The sequence below is a fragment of the Sorex araneus genome, chromosome 6, assembly GCF_027595985.1.
Source record: "Sorex araneus isolate mSorAra2 chromosome 6, mSorAra2.pri, whole genome shotgun sequence".
NCBI lineage: Eukaryota > Metazoa > Chordata > Mammalia > Eulipotyphla > Soricidae > Sorex > Sorex araneus.
The window spans coordinates 52,648,326-52,661,685 of NC_073307.1; the positions used below are offsets into that span (position 1 = coordinate 52,648,326).

At 57.1% G+C, this 13,360-nt stretch overlaps 1 protein-coding gene across 1 annotated transcript in view; it reads right to left on the reverse strand.

Moving 5' to 3' along the window:
- Positions 1 to 290: 290 nt before the first annotated feature.
- The window catches only part of FAM169BP (Protein FAM169B), a 31,577-nt gene continuing 18,507 nt past the window's right edge, over positions 291 to 13,360 (reverse strand). Inside the window, exons 3-9 of the mRNA XM_055143539.1 lie at positions 9,829 to 9,928; positions 9,259 to 9,344; positions 6,212 to 6,395; positions 4,190 to 4,372; positions 3,559 to 3,690; positions 1,501 to 1,586; positions 291 to 407 (exon numbers count right to left, since the gene is read on the reverse strand). Of these exons, the coding sequence (XP_054999514.1) occupies positions 291 to 407; positions 1,501 to 1,586; positions 3,559 to 3,690; positions 4,190 to 4,372; positions 6,212 to 6,395; positions 9,259 to 9,344; positions 9,829 to 9,928 (888 nt within the window). The remainder of the gene's footprint in view (positions 408 to 1,500; positions 1,587 to 3,558; positions 3,691 to 4,189; positions 4,373 to 6,211; positions 6,396 to 9,258; positions 9,345 to 9,828; positions 9,929 to 13,360) is intronic.

The following is a 13,360-nucleotide window of genomic DNA, read 5'->3' on the forward strand; positions in this document are numbered from 1 at the left end:
CTTCAGCTTCATGGACACAGCCAGGCTTTCCCGGGAAAGGCACATGCGCCCCCCGCCCCACGCCAGCAGGTATGGGGACTCCTGGGGAAAGCGGGTAGGAGAGGACACTTGGGTCTCGCCCTCAGGCTGGGCCCAGCTGTCCCCCCCCCCACCCCCCGGCCTTTTCGACCACAGCGCTTCACGGAGGGGCTGCTGGGCTGGGCGCCTGCTGAGCTGACACGGGAAGCCCAGAGGGCCCGAGGCTGCTGTGTGCCCCACCCTGGCCCTGGGCTCCTGGAAGCCCCTGGGAGTCAGGAGCGGGGCGGCCGCCGGCCCTCCTCCCCCTCCAGCAGGCCGCCCGCTGCCTCTGTGCCCCTCGAGTCGGCTGCGTGCCTGGCCTGGTCCAGGGCGTTTCTGCGGGTCGTCCCCTGAAAGCAGAGAGGTCGGAGTGAGTGGAGGCCACGCGGGAGGCCGAGCTCAGGCCATCCTGTGGACACGGCGCCCTGCGGACCACCCGTGCGGAGGAGAGGCCTGGGGGCCAGCATGGCCTGGCCTGGGGAGGTGGGAGAGAGTGAGGAAAACAGCCGAGGAGGATGGGCTGCGTGGCAGGCGCGAGGCCGAGGCTGGTCCCCAGGCCTGGCACCTCTGGGGCGGAACCCTGGGCCATCAGCTGCCCTTCCAGAGGCTCCAGGAGTGGCCCCGAGGAGGGGCTCCCGAGTGCTGGGGGCAGCACCTTCCCCCGAAAGAACACGGGGAGCAGGATGGGGAGACAGCACAGGGCGCAGGGCACTGGTGCTGCAACCAGCCACTCTGGGGCTGACCTCAGATGTTCCCTGAGCACATCCCGAGTGATCGCTGGGCACTGGCAGGGGTACGAGAGAGAGGGAGGACGGGCCAGGAGGAGGGAGGGAAGGAAGGAAGGAGGGATGGAAGAAAGGAGGGAGGGAGGAAGGGAGGGAGGAAGGAAGGAAGGAAGGAAGGAAGGAAGGAAGGAAGGAAGGAAGGAAGGAAGGAAGGAAGGAAGGAAGGAAGGAAGGAAGGAAGGAAGGAAGGAGGGAGGGAGGGAGGGAGGGAGGGAGGGAGGGAGGGAGGGAAGTGAAGGAGGGAGGAAGGGAGGAAACAGAGAGAAAGGGAGAGAGGGAGGAGAAGGAGAGATGGAGAGAGAGGGATTGAGAGCGGAGGGAAGAATGTCAGTGGAGGGGCTGGAGTGATAGCACAGCGGGTAGGGTGTTTGCCTTGCACACAGCCAACCCGGATTCAATTCCCAGCATCCCATAGGTCCCCTGAGCACTGCCAGGGGTAATTCCTGAGTGCAGAGCCAGGAGTAATCCCTGTGTATCACCAGGTGTGTCCCAAAAAGCAAAAAAAAAAAAAAAAGAGAGAGAGAGAGAGAGAGAGAATGTCGGTGGAGGGCAAAGGGCAAGCCCAGAATGGAAGCACAGACTGAGACGCCCCCAGACGAGGCCTGGAGACAGACCCACCGAGGGCTCAGCTCAGGTGATCACAGGACCAGGGACGTACCTTGAAGCCTTGTCCACGGTGGCACCGTCCAGGCCCTCGCCCTTGAGGTGTCCCCTCCTCCTGGGTGTCTCTGGGGCGAGCTGCCTCTGGGAACGAGAGAGCAGATGAGCAGGGCCTGCCTCCCCAGGGAACCCGCGGGGCCCGGAGACCGCCCGGAGGGGACGCACAGGACAGGATTCCCCGCCCCCCCCCCCCCCCGCGGGCAGTCCGGCACCACACTGGGTCCCTGAGCACAGAGCCAGGAGCAGCCCCCTGAGCACCGCCAGGCATGCCCCCATCAAACCCAAATGGTTCCACTCCCCTCTCTCGACCTTCTCGCTGACCCCCGAGCTGACCGGGCAGGGCGGGGGCTGGGCAGTGGGTTTCGACCTTTCCCTGGGAGGCCCCAGGCTCAATCCGCAGTACTGCCCCCTGCCCCCAAAGGAAGTGCCACAGGGTCTGGGGGCCCAGAGGGCGGGGCACAGACTCTGCCCACAGCACTGCTAGGGCTGGGCTCCCCCAGCCCAGGGTCAGGACAGAGCCCCAGCGAGAGGGGGACGAGGAGGCAGGTCCGAGGCTGGCACGGCTGACAGGAACTGGGATCACTCCTCGGGCAGTGAGTGGAGCCGGTTCCTGATTCTATCTGAGGGGCTGGAGCGATAGTACAGCGGGTAGGGAGTCTGCCTTGTACACGGCCGACCTGGGTTCGGTCCCCGGCATCCCAGAGGGTCCCACAGCATCCCAGGAATAATTCCTGAGTACAGAGTCAGAGTAACCCCTAAGCATCACCAGGTGTGACCCAAAAAGCCAAACAAAAACCAAAAAATTTGTCTTTGGGGCCACCCCGGGAGTACCCCAGAACTACTCCTGGTTCTGAGTCAGGGCTCGCTCTACAGTGCTCAGAGACACTGTGCAGTGCCGGGGACTGACCCGCTGTCTCACTCTCTGGCCCTGGATATTCCCCTCTCATGAGCTCATGAGCATTTTCACTCGCACGCAAGTCCCGAGCCACGCAGCACCCAGCAACCCTTCTCCCAGAGCCTCAGAGGTGCTGGAAAGGTGGGCCTGTTTGCTCTCACTGCCTCCCCCGCCCCAAACCCATCATGGGGCTGCTCAGACCCCTCGGGGGAAAGACTCCGTTCCCCCCCCCCCCGGAACTGTCAGTACAGACAGACCCAGTTTCCAGGAGGAAGAGGCGCCTTGTGGTTGTTTAAACCTCAGAAAGTTCAGGGTTTGGGGTGGGGTTCGGTGGTCCAGCGCATGCTTGCAGGGCCGTGCTCCGGGCTCTCTCCTCGGCACTTCAGCTACCTGAATCCCTGGCCCGGGTAGCATGGCAGTGAGGGCACATGCGGGAGGCCCCCAGCACCCCTGGGTGCAGCCTGGAAAATGCCCAGCACCTGCGGATCCCAACTGCTGAGAATTGCTAATGGACCCCCGCCAGGCTGCTGACCACCACCGACCAGCATCATCATCCTCATCATCCTCATCATCCTCATCCTCATCATCGTCATCATCATCCTCATCATCCTCATCATCCTCATCCTCATCATCGTCATCATCATCATCCCGTTGATCGTCGATTTTCTCGAGCGGTCTAGTAATGTCTCCATTCGTCCTATCCCTGAGATTTTAGCAGCCTCTCTTCACTCGTCCTTCCCAACAGTGCCGCACACTCGGACATGCGTGTGTGCCATCCTCAGAAACATGCGAATCCTAACAGGCCACATGTCCGGGAACGATCCCACAAATGCAGGCAGGTTCAGGGCAGGCTGGAGCTGCTGGGGCCAGGAGGCGTGGCTGTCCCCCCCCCACAGGGCCAGTGGGCGTGGCCGTCCCCTGGGAGGGACAGCCCTGTGCATCCTGGGGAGGGCTCTGCCAGCAGCTCTCCAAGATTGATCCTTCCACTAACACCCACTGACGCCTCGTTAGCAAACGGGGTGCCCACACCCCGGGAGCACTGAGTCAAGATCTAGCAATGGAGGTGGCCGGTAGGGTTCCAGTAAGGGCAGGAGGGCGCGGGCGGGGCCTTAGCAGCTCTGCCCACCCGGACGGGCCCCCAACAGCCTCCCTGGGACTCACGGCCTGGACCTCCTGCGCAGCTGAGCTGGATCTTCAACCAGATGTTCTCTCGCTGGCCCCAGTCTCCAGGGGGCTCCACCGCCCACAGGCGCCCCTGCTCCTCCGGCTGGGCCAGCAGGAACTTCCTGCAGACTGGGCACGGGCAGGGCAGGAAGGATCCGTTAGACCCGCTCCCTGGGGACCCTGAAAGCCCACGTGCCTCCATCCTAGCTCCCAGGTTCAGGGGTGAAGCAGCACCCCCAGAGGGGGGCAACCGGAACCCGGACACTGACCCCTTCCCTCCTCTGAACACGGGACGCAGGCCCGGGGTCATGCCAAGGCCACATGTCGGCTATGGAATGTAGACCCTCGCCCCTGCTGGGCTGGCGGGGGAGGGGGGGTCTGCCCAATGTGTGGGGACACGGCTCCTCGGGTCACGTCCAGGCTCTGCACATCGGAGACCTGGATGCAAGTCTGGGCACCGCATGTCCCCTGCAACAGCCGCTGACTACCACTGTGCTAGACCCTGAATATGAGCAAAAGCACCCACAGGAAGAGAAAGCTCCTATCCGCCTCACCTCCCCCTGGAAGCCACCTGGATTGCAGGCACTACCATGGCCTGGTGCTCTGCCTGGACGCCGGGGAGGTTTACCTCGCAGCATGGCAGGAGAAATCGGGCAGCTGATCCCCAGGGCTTCGTCCTCCGGGAAGGTTGCACAGAAGTCCCGGAGCATGGCCAGGGCCAGGCCCTGGCGCCGGTGCGTCGTCCTGACGAACACGGTGTCAAAGACAGGCAGCAGGTAGCAGGCGCCCGTGCCAGCCCCACACAGGCTGCCTGCGGGAGGCAAGAGGCTAGGCCAGCGGACGCGGACCTAGGCCGGCGGCGTGCCACGCCCCGCAGTGCTCAGGGACGCCTCCGCGGGCAGGAGGGCTCCAGGGTCAGCCACGGGCCGGCGAGGGCCCGAGGAGGGTGCTGGGAACAGGGTGGCAGACCAAAGCAGTGGGGGCGGCCGGCGCTGGGGACCCTGAAGCAGTTCCACCACCCCAGGGGCCCCACCTGAGACCCTGGGACCCACTGGCCCCAGCCAGGCAGAACTGGAACCTGGTTGGGAGTGAACCGAGCAGCCCGCCCCGCCCCAGGCCTCCTGTCTTCCATAAGGCCCACCCTCGAACACGGGCCAGCCTGGCTTCATCACCCCCTAGCCGGGGGGGTGCCACCTACTGCTCCTTTGACACTGTTTCTTCCCTTCCGTGACCCAGCCCAAACCTTTCCTAAAGGCCCAAAGAAAACGCCAAGGGCAAAGGGGAGAAGCAAGGCTGTAACCCAGTGGTACATGCGTGAGGCCCTGAGTCTGTCTGTCTGTCTGTCTGTCTGTCTCTCACACTCACGCTCACACACACACACACTCAAGATACACAATATAGATGCAAACAGACACACAAATGCACACAGCCACAGAGATACATACACACAGAACACACAGCTGCAGAGACACGTACAGACACACACACACACACACACACACACAGCCACAGAGCCACGTAGAGACTCAGAGACGTACACAGGGTCACACAGACACAGATGCACAGACACAGCCATGCACAGCCATACAGAGACACAAAGACATGCGCGCACACACACCAATCTCAATTAAAAAAAAAAGAAGAAGAAGAAGACATGAAGGCTGGAAATGAACAGAGTAGAGAACACCAACAGGACATAAAGGAAAGTCTTGAAAACCTGAGAGTGACCAGAACAGGAAAGCCGAAGGCATGAAGCACAGAGGGAATAAACTCCAGTGACTCCGTGCTTGGCTCCTTTGCAGCTGACCCGGGTCCCACCCCAAGCACCACACAGGGACTGCTGGGCCGCCCAGGGGCCACCCCCCAGGGCAGGGCTGAGAACTGGGCTTGGACAAAATTCAAAATTCTAATACTAATAGAGGAAGAAGACCATTTTAAGGAGGCCTAAGTGACAGTCCAGTGGGGAAGGTGCTTGCCTTGCATGCAGCCAACAAGGGTTCGATCCCCGACATCCCATAGGGTCCCTCGAGCACCACCAGGAGTGATTCCTGAGCTCAGTGCCAGGCATGACCCCTGAGCATCACTGGGAGTGGCCAAAAAAAAAGCATAATAATAACAACAACATTTTAAATTTTCTAAATGAAAATTAAGGGCCATGCCAAAGGAGGGCTCTTTCCTTTCACCAGAATGGTCCCCTGCCCATCCCAGCCCTGAAAAGAAGGTCCAGGGCCCCACATGCCGTCCTGGCCGTCCCCCTCGCCCCTGAGGTCATGTCTGTCAGTCTTGGCGTTCGTCGTGACCGCCCAACCCCCCCCCACCCCACCCCACATCCCTGAGGTAGCGTCCCACCGCGTGGCATCCAGGCTGTCTGGCTCCACATGGCAGCCGTGAGGGCAGTGCGTCTCCGGAGAGCACTGCTAGAGCCAAGCACAGTGCTGGGCAACCTCCCCCGTGTTCTGAGGGACACAGTGGAATGACATCGCTTCCTGTTCTAGAGGATTCTAGAGGACTCTAGAAGGTTCTTTCCATTTCGGCTACAGGCATGGGGGACAGAGCAGGGCTCAGAGGGGGGACAGAGAAGGGCTCAGAGGCTGGACGTGCCTCCCTCTGAGCAGAAAGTTGGTGGTCCCGCCCCTGGGGGTCCCCTCACCTCTTCTTTTTAGGGTATAAAATCCCACCGCGGCCCCGTCCCGCCACAGGATCTTCGCCTGCTCATTCCCCGCATGAGGCAGGAAAAACATGTCGTGGTCGTTGTCGTCCCAATTCCGCTCCAGTCTCCCAAACACCACGACGTTGAGGAGGAACAGCACAAGCCTTTCTCCGAATGACTGAACCTGGGAAGAGAAGACGCGGCCCTGGGTCTGAGAGAGGGGAAGCAGGCGGGAGGGACCCTGGCTTAGGAAGCCGGCGCCATGGCAACCCCACTGCTCCCCAAGGGTCTCCCACTCCCGGGCCTCTAAAGGCAACTGGACTGGGTGCAAGGGATAGGGCCAGGGCCACAGACAGGAATGTCCACGCCGCCCTGCCTGGAGGTGGGCAGAGGCCCCACCCATCCCCAAGGAGAATCCCGGGAGAAGGATCAGGTGACCACGCTACCCGCAAACAGCCTTTCCAGTGGCTTCCACCAGATTTTGAGTGTGGATCCCAATTTCAGTCCCAGGAGGGCTGGACAGGAACTCCAGGAGGGGCTGGCAAGCTCCCAGCACTGCTGATTCCCCCACCCCACCCCCCAGGCCCAGATCATGCCCCATCAACGGTCCCTCTGGACCCTCATCCCCCTCCAACAGGAACTTGTGGAAGGGGAAGGTCGCATGGAACACGGGTTCAGAGCAAGCACCTGCAGGAAGAGCAGTGACAAAATCTCTGTGGCCACTTCCAAGACCAAAAGCTATTTCCCACCGAGATCTGGGTTTGGGTTTCTCTGATTTGGTTTGCATTTTTTTGGGGGGGAGGGGTAACACCCAGGGGCATAAAGGACTTACCCCTGGCTCTGTGCTCAGGAATTGCTCCCACCAAACTTGGGGTCATACTAGGTCCCGGGGATAGAACCTGGTTCGGCAGCATGCAAGGAGAACGTCTTACCTGCTCTATTATTGCCCCAGTTCTGGGTTTCGGTTTCCTGTTTGCTTTTGAGGGCACACCTGGCAGTGCTCAGAGCACTGTGTGGTCCTGGGGATGGAGCCCGGGATCCCCACATACAAGACCCATCCTCCAGCCCTCTGAGCCATCCATCTTCCCTGGCCCATGCCCATGCATAGTGCCTGTCCCGGAACTTCCAAAGTCTTAAAGTTCCTGAGTGTTGAGTGGTTCTTGGTACCTCTGTTCTGCGAAGGTGACTTGGCAGGCGCCTAAGGAGGGTCCAGGTGTGTAGTTAGAGGGTGGAAACCCCCAGCATCACCTTGAGACCTCCACAGAGGGCTGAGAAGCTGGAGAGGAGCATCACCGCCAATGGCCAATGCGACAGTCAAGGGGGTGACCTATTTGGAGCCCCCTAAGCCCCAGGAAGGACAATTCCCTGAGTGCTCCCTGGCTGAGTGCTCCCTGGCTGAGGGACTTGGGCGCACCTGCAGAGAATCTACATGCAGAGCAGACGTGCTCCGTGTCCACATGTCCACAGGTGACCTGGTAAGTCAATAAGCCATTGGGCAAATCAATCTAACCAGAGGACGAATGCTGGGCACCTGGGGTTTAGATGCAGCCCATGGGCAGCACAGATCACAGTGCGGCTGGAGGCTGTGTCTGAAGGCGGCTTGGCAGACAATCCTTCACTCACAGGGACTCAGACACTCTCTCAGAGAAAGTGTCAGGGCTGAGTTCAATTCCCGGGTATCCTGCTGCTGTCACACACTGGGAATAAGTTCAGGAACCCCCATGTTTGTATACCAGACCCTAGAACTCCCTCCTACGCATTATTAGCATCATCACCATCAGCATCATCACAGTGATCACCACGGTCACCATAGCAGCACCATCAGCACCACCACTCTCTGCCATCTTCATCACAGCCAACACTACCCAGCACCGTTATCACTATCCCCATTTTTGGCTGGGGCTTGTGGGTCTCTCTCCCCACAAACTGTCTGTGATTCCGTTTCCTCTGCGGGACAAAGGAGCTCACCGAGTGGTCCCTACATGCAGGTGTGGTTTAAAATCTCGGATGATAGGGAGCAGGGAGAGAGTACTGCACAGAGGGCATTTTCCCTGAATGCGGCTGCCAGGGTTCAATCCCTGGCACCCCAGATAATCCCCCCAGCAATGCCAGGAGTCATCCCTGAGTGCAGAGAGCCAAGAGTACTGCCAAGTGTGGCCCCCAAACCAAAAACAAACCAACAACAACAACAACAACAACAAGCCTAGTTACGAAACAGAAGGAAACTTCCAGAATCTTAGCAAGTTGTATCGACTCCAGTAGCAATAAACTTATTAACTGGCCCCGAATGTCTCCGATTCCTCCCTCTGGAGCCATCTGACACAAGAAGTCACCCCAACTTTGTTGCTCTGTCAGTGGTGTCCAAAACAAGGTCAGACTTCAAGAATCATCGTCTGGCCCCCTGACCTGAGGGTGTGATGGTCAGGGGCTGTGTTTTTTGACTTGTATGACCAGAGAGTTCACAGCAAAAACCAGATGAGAAAAGGCAGAGTGCATCCGGCAGCAGGAAATATTCAGTAACAAAACCGACAGGAGGGGCTGGAGTGATAACACAGCAGGTAGGGCGTTTGCCTTGCACGTGGCCAACCCGGGTTCGATTCCCAGCATCCCATATGGTCCCCTGAGCACCTCCAGGAGTAATTCCTGAGTGTAGAGCCAGGAGTAACCCCTGTGCATCGCCAGGTGTGACCCCAAAATAGAAAAAAAAAAACACCAAGCGAGCCAGCATGAAGGAACACTGATGGGGCTGAGAGTCTGGGTCACGGCCGGGGCCAGGGCTGAGCTGTGTGTCTTGAATCCGACCCCAACGCCACACGGTCCCCTGAACTCTGCCAGGGGCAGGAATGCAGCCCCCTGCCCCGCAGGACTGGCCTGTGTCATTCTGGGGCCCACACAGCACCCCAGTCTTAGGTGTGACGATGAAGCGCCAGCCCAGGTGTTGGACAGCTACTGGTGCCTCCCCAAGCCTCCTGAGCACTGCTGGGGAGCCCCCGCCCCTGGAAAGAGAGCCAGCCGCGGGGCAGTCTCCCCACACGCACCAGCCTCACCTCTATCAGACCTTCTCTCGTGGGGCTGGAGGTTCGGAGCGTCTCTTCCATGGGCCACCAACGCTCCTTGATGTAAACAGCCACCACTGGAGACAGAGCAGAGAAAATGGGGGCCCAAGCTCGCTCGACGCTGGTGGGGGAGGGGACTACCCAGCAGGGGGTTCCCCGACACTCAACTGCCGGAGAACCTTCTCCATGTGCCCATTACCCAAGTGCTCTCTATGTCCACCAAACCCACCCTCCCAGCCACCAAAGCTGACTTGCTCCAAAACCAAGAAGGGTTTGAAAACTGACCAGGAGCGGCTAGAGCCACAGGACAGCAGGGAGGGCGCTGGCCTTGCATGCAGCCAACCCAGGTTCCATGCCTGGTACTGCACTTGGTCCCAGAGCCCTGCTAGGAGTGATCCTTGAGCAGATGCAGGAGGAAGTTCTGAGCACCACTGGGTGCTGAACTGTCTCTGGGTTTCACCAACCCCAAGTCTGCCCCACAGTCACTAGCCTACAGGGCATGACCCAGCCCCCGAGCTACAGAGACCCCCAAATAGGAAGCAGCCACAAACAGCTGCACACCTGTCTTTGTGTCCCGAGGGGTCACCAGGACCAGCACGGTGTCTTGGGGTTGGTCCCGGTGCAGCGGGCAGAAGCGTACGGACGCCAACTCCGGATGAACCTAGGAGAGAGAAATATTGGTACTTGGTGATTTCATGACCATCCAGGTCATGGCAGTTGCCAAAGGATACAAGGATCTGGCAGTCACTGAAAGGGCAGCAGGACACAGCAGTTCCCTGGAGAGCATACTGGCCAGTCAGAATGGAAACCAAAGAGAATGATCTCCGTGTGGCATGGGAAGAAGTCTGGCAGGAGAATGGCAGGAGCCAAATGCAGGAGCACTGGGCTTCAGGAGCAAACTTGCCACTGGAGTGGGGGTAGGCAGGGGAGAGCATACCACAACTAAGGTGTGGGGAAAGTGCCCATCCAGAGGCACGCTGGGGGCCAGGAGGGAAACGGAGGGCACTGATGGAGGGAAGCAGACACTGAGGAAACCACTGTTGAAACATCGTTTGCCTGAAATTCAGTATAACTTTGTAATTCACAGTGATTCAATAAATCCTATTTGTTTTTAAATATAAGTCTAGAAAGAAGCAAGAAATGTGAAGTGGAACAAGGGAAGCTGTTCCACTCTTCAACAAGTGGTGCTGGGAAAACTGGATAGCTACCTGCAAAACAATGGAACTCTGACCTCTGGCTAATGCCAGGCACAAAAATCAGATCAAAGTGGATTAAAGACCTCAATATCAGACATGAATCTATAAGGTACTTAGAGGAAAATGTAGGCAGAACTCTCCATGACATTGAAGCTAAAAGCATCTTCAAGGACGAAACAGCACTGACCACGCAAGTGGAAGCAAACATAAACAAATGGGACTACATCAAACTAAGAAGCTTCTGCATTTCAAAAGAAACTGTGACCAAAATACAGAAAGAGTCCACAGAATGGGAAAGAATATTTACCCAATACCCATCTGATAAGGGATTAATATCCAGGATATACAAGATACTAGTACAATTGTATAAAAAAAATAAACCCAACCCCATCAAAAAATGGGGAGAAGAAATGAACAGAAGTTTCCTCAAAAAAGAAATACAAATGGCCAAAAGTCACATGAAAAAATGCTCCATATAGCTAGTCATCAGGGAGATGCAAATTAAAACAACAATGAGATATCATCTCACACCACAGAGACTGGCACACATTCAAAAGAATAATATCAACCAGTGCTAGCGTGGATGTGGGGAAAAAGGGATGCTCCTTCACTGTTGGTGGGAATGACGACTGGTCCAGCCTTTCTGAAAAACAATATGGACAGTCCTTCAAAAACTAGAAATTGAGCTTCCATATGACCCCGCAATACCACTTCTGGGAATATATCCTGAGGATGCAAAAAAGCACAGTAGAAATGACATCTGTACCTATATGTTCATTGCAGCACTGTTCACGATAGCCAAAATCTGGAAACAACCCAAGTGCCCTAGAACAGATGACTGGTTAAAGAAACTTTGGTACATCTACACAGTGGAATACTATGTAGTTGTTAGGAGAGATGAAGCCATGAAATTTGCTTATAAGTGGATAGACATGGAAAGTATCATGCTAAGTGAAATGAGTCAGAAAGAGAGGGACAGACATAGAAGGACTGCACTCATTTGTGGAGTATAGAGTAACATCACATGAGGCTGACACCCAAGGACAGTAGATACAAGGGCCAGGGGGATTGCCCCATAGCTGGAAGACTGCTTCATGAGCGAAGGCGAGAAGGCAGACGGAATAGGGAGGGGATCACTAAGAAAATGATGGCTGGAGGAATCAGTCAGGATGGAAGTTGTGTGCCGAAAGTAGGTAATGGACCAAACATGATGACCTCTCAGTGTCTGTGTTGCAAGCTATAATGCCCCCAAAGTAGAGAGAGTATGGGGAATATTGTCTGCCATGGAGGCAGCGGGTGGGTGGTTAAGGGGGGAAATACCCGGGATATTGGTGGTGGGAATGTGCACTGGTGGAGGGATGGGTATTTGATCATTGTGTGATTGTAACCCAAACATAAAAGCTTGTAACTATCTCATGGTGATTCAATAAATTTTTTTAAAAATGTAAATCTGAGCTGGAATTAGAGTACATTAGGGACAGGAGGCATGGTGCTTGCCTCACACATGGCTTGCCCCCGTTGGTCCCCAGCAGAGCCTGCAAAAGCACCGTCAGGTGTGGCCAAATCAGAGAAAATGGGAAATGAGCCAATAGTGAGTGAAACGTAGGGAGACAACTGCCCCTCACTGTCATCCCAGGAAATATCTGCTCACCGGTGTATTCCTCCGTCCCAGCATTGATAACCCCTAAGTGGTAAGAGCCTTTGGGGTCCCCTATTTCCATCTATGTCCATCCCCCTAACTCCAGTCTCTGGTGGGAGACTCCGCCTACAAAACCCAGGACCACGCCCCCACAGGAGGCCACGCCCCTCGTGGGGACATGCCCCGCCCGAAGCCACGCCCACCAAGCAGCCCTGCTGGTTTTCCCAGGACACTGCAGGAAACGGCCTGGTGAACCACTGTGTCTCCAGCCAGCCTCCGTGGGTGTGGGCCGGCTGCTGGGGGCGGGGACCACCGAGCAGGGAGGGGGGTCTTCGACACTCAACTGCCTGAGAACCTGCTCCAGGTGCCTGTTATGTCCGGGGAGGGGAGTTTCGCTCGCACGTTGACCAGACCAGTGGAGGATGCAAACACAAGGCACCCTTCATTGCTAGCTCGAGCTAGGGTCCGAGTCTCATCCAACGCAGAGGAGTCCTGACAAGGATCCCGACTCCGAGATCTGAGCAGCTTAGACAGGGTTTGGTTATAGAACTTTATCATTTTGGTTATATAAACCAAAATTTTATAAAAATCGGTTATATAATTGTCAGCATTTTCCCAGGAACTGACAGTATGTTCCCAGTTCTTGGTCCCAGTCCTGTCCCATGACTCGTCTTCATTGGCCGCCTCCACCTGGCTGGGCGCCACTGCCCATGCGCTCTATGCTGATAGGCTGCTGCCAGGGGTCGGTCTACCTTCCCAGGATGATAATTGTTTTCTGAGAAGTCGGGACTTTCTGATTTCGGTCTTAAAGGGGAGCCTGTCACGGCTCCACTTCAGCCTCACATGCTGACGACCCGAGCGCTCTCTATGCCCCCAGCCCCACCCTCCCAGGCACCAAAGCAGTAGTCGACCCGCTCCATAGCCAAGGAGGGTCTAAAAACCGACCCGGAGTGACTAGGGCCACAGGACAGCGGGGAGGGCGCTTGCCTTGCACGCGGCCAACCCTGGTTCCATGCCTGGCACTGCACATGGTCCCCCAGCCCACCAGGAGTCACCCCTGAGCAGACAAAGGAGGAAGCCCTGAGCACCACCGGGTGTGGCCCCCAAATCTCCTCAAAAGAGAAAAGTAAAGGAAAACCTTCCAGGGAAGGTGAAAAAATGAGAAGAGCGCCCCAAAAGTCTGGAGCCTCGTATACAACACCGCCCAAAGGGAAGTTGGACTTGAATGTAAAATAATACAGTTTATATTTTTATGCTC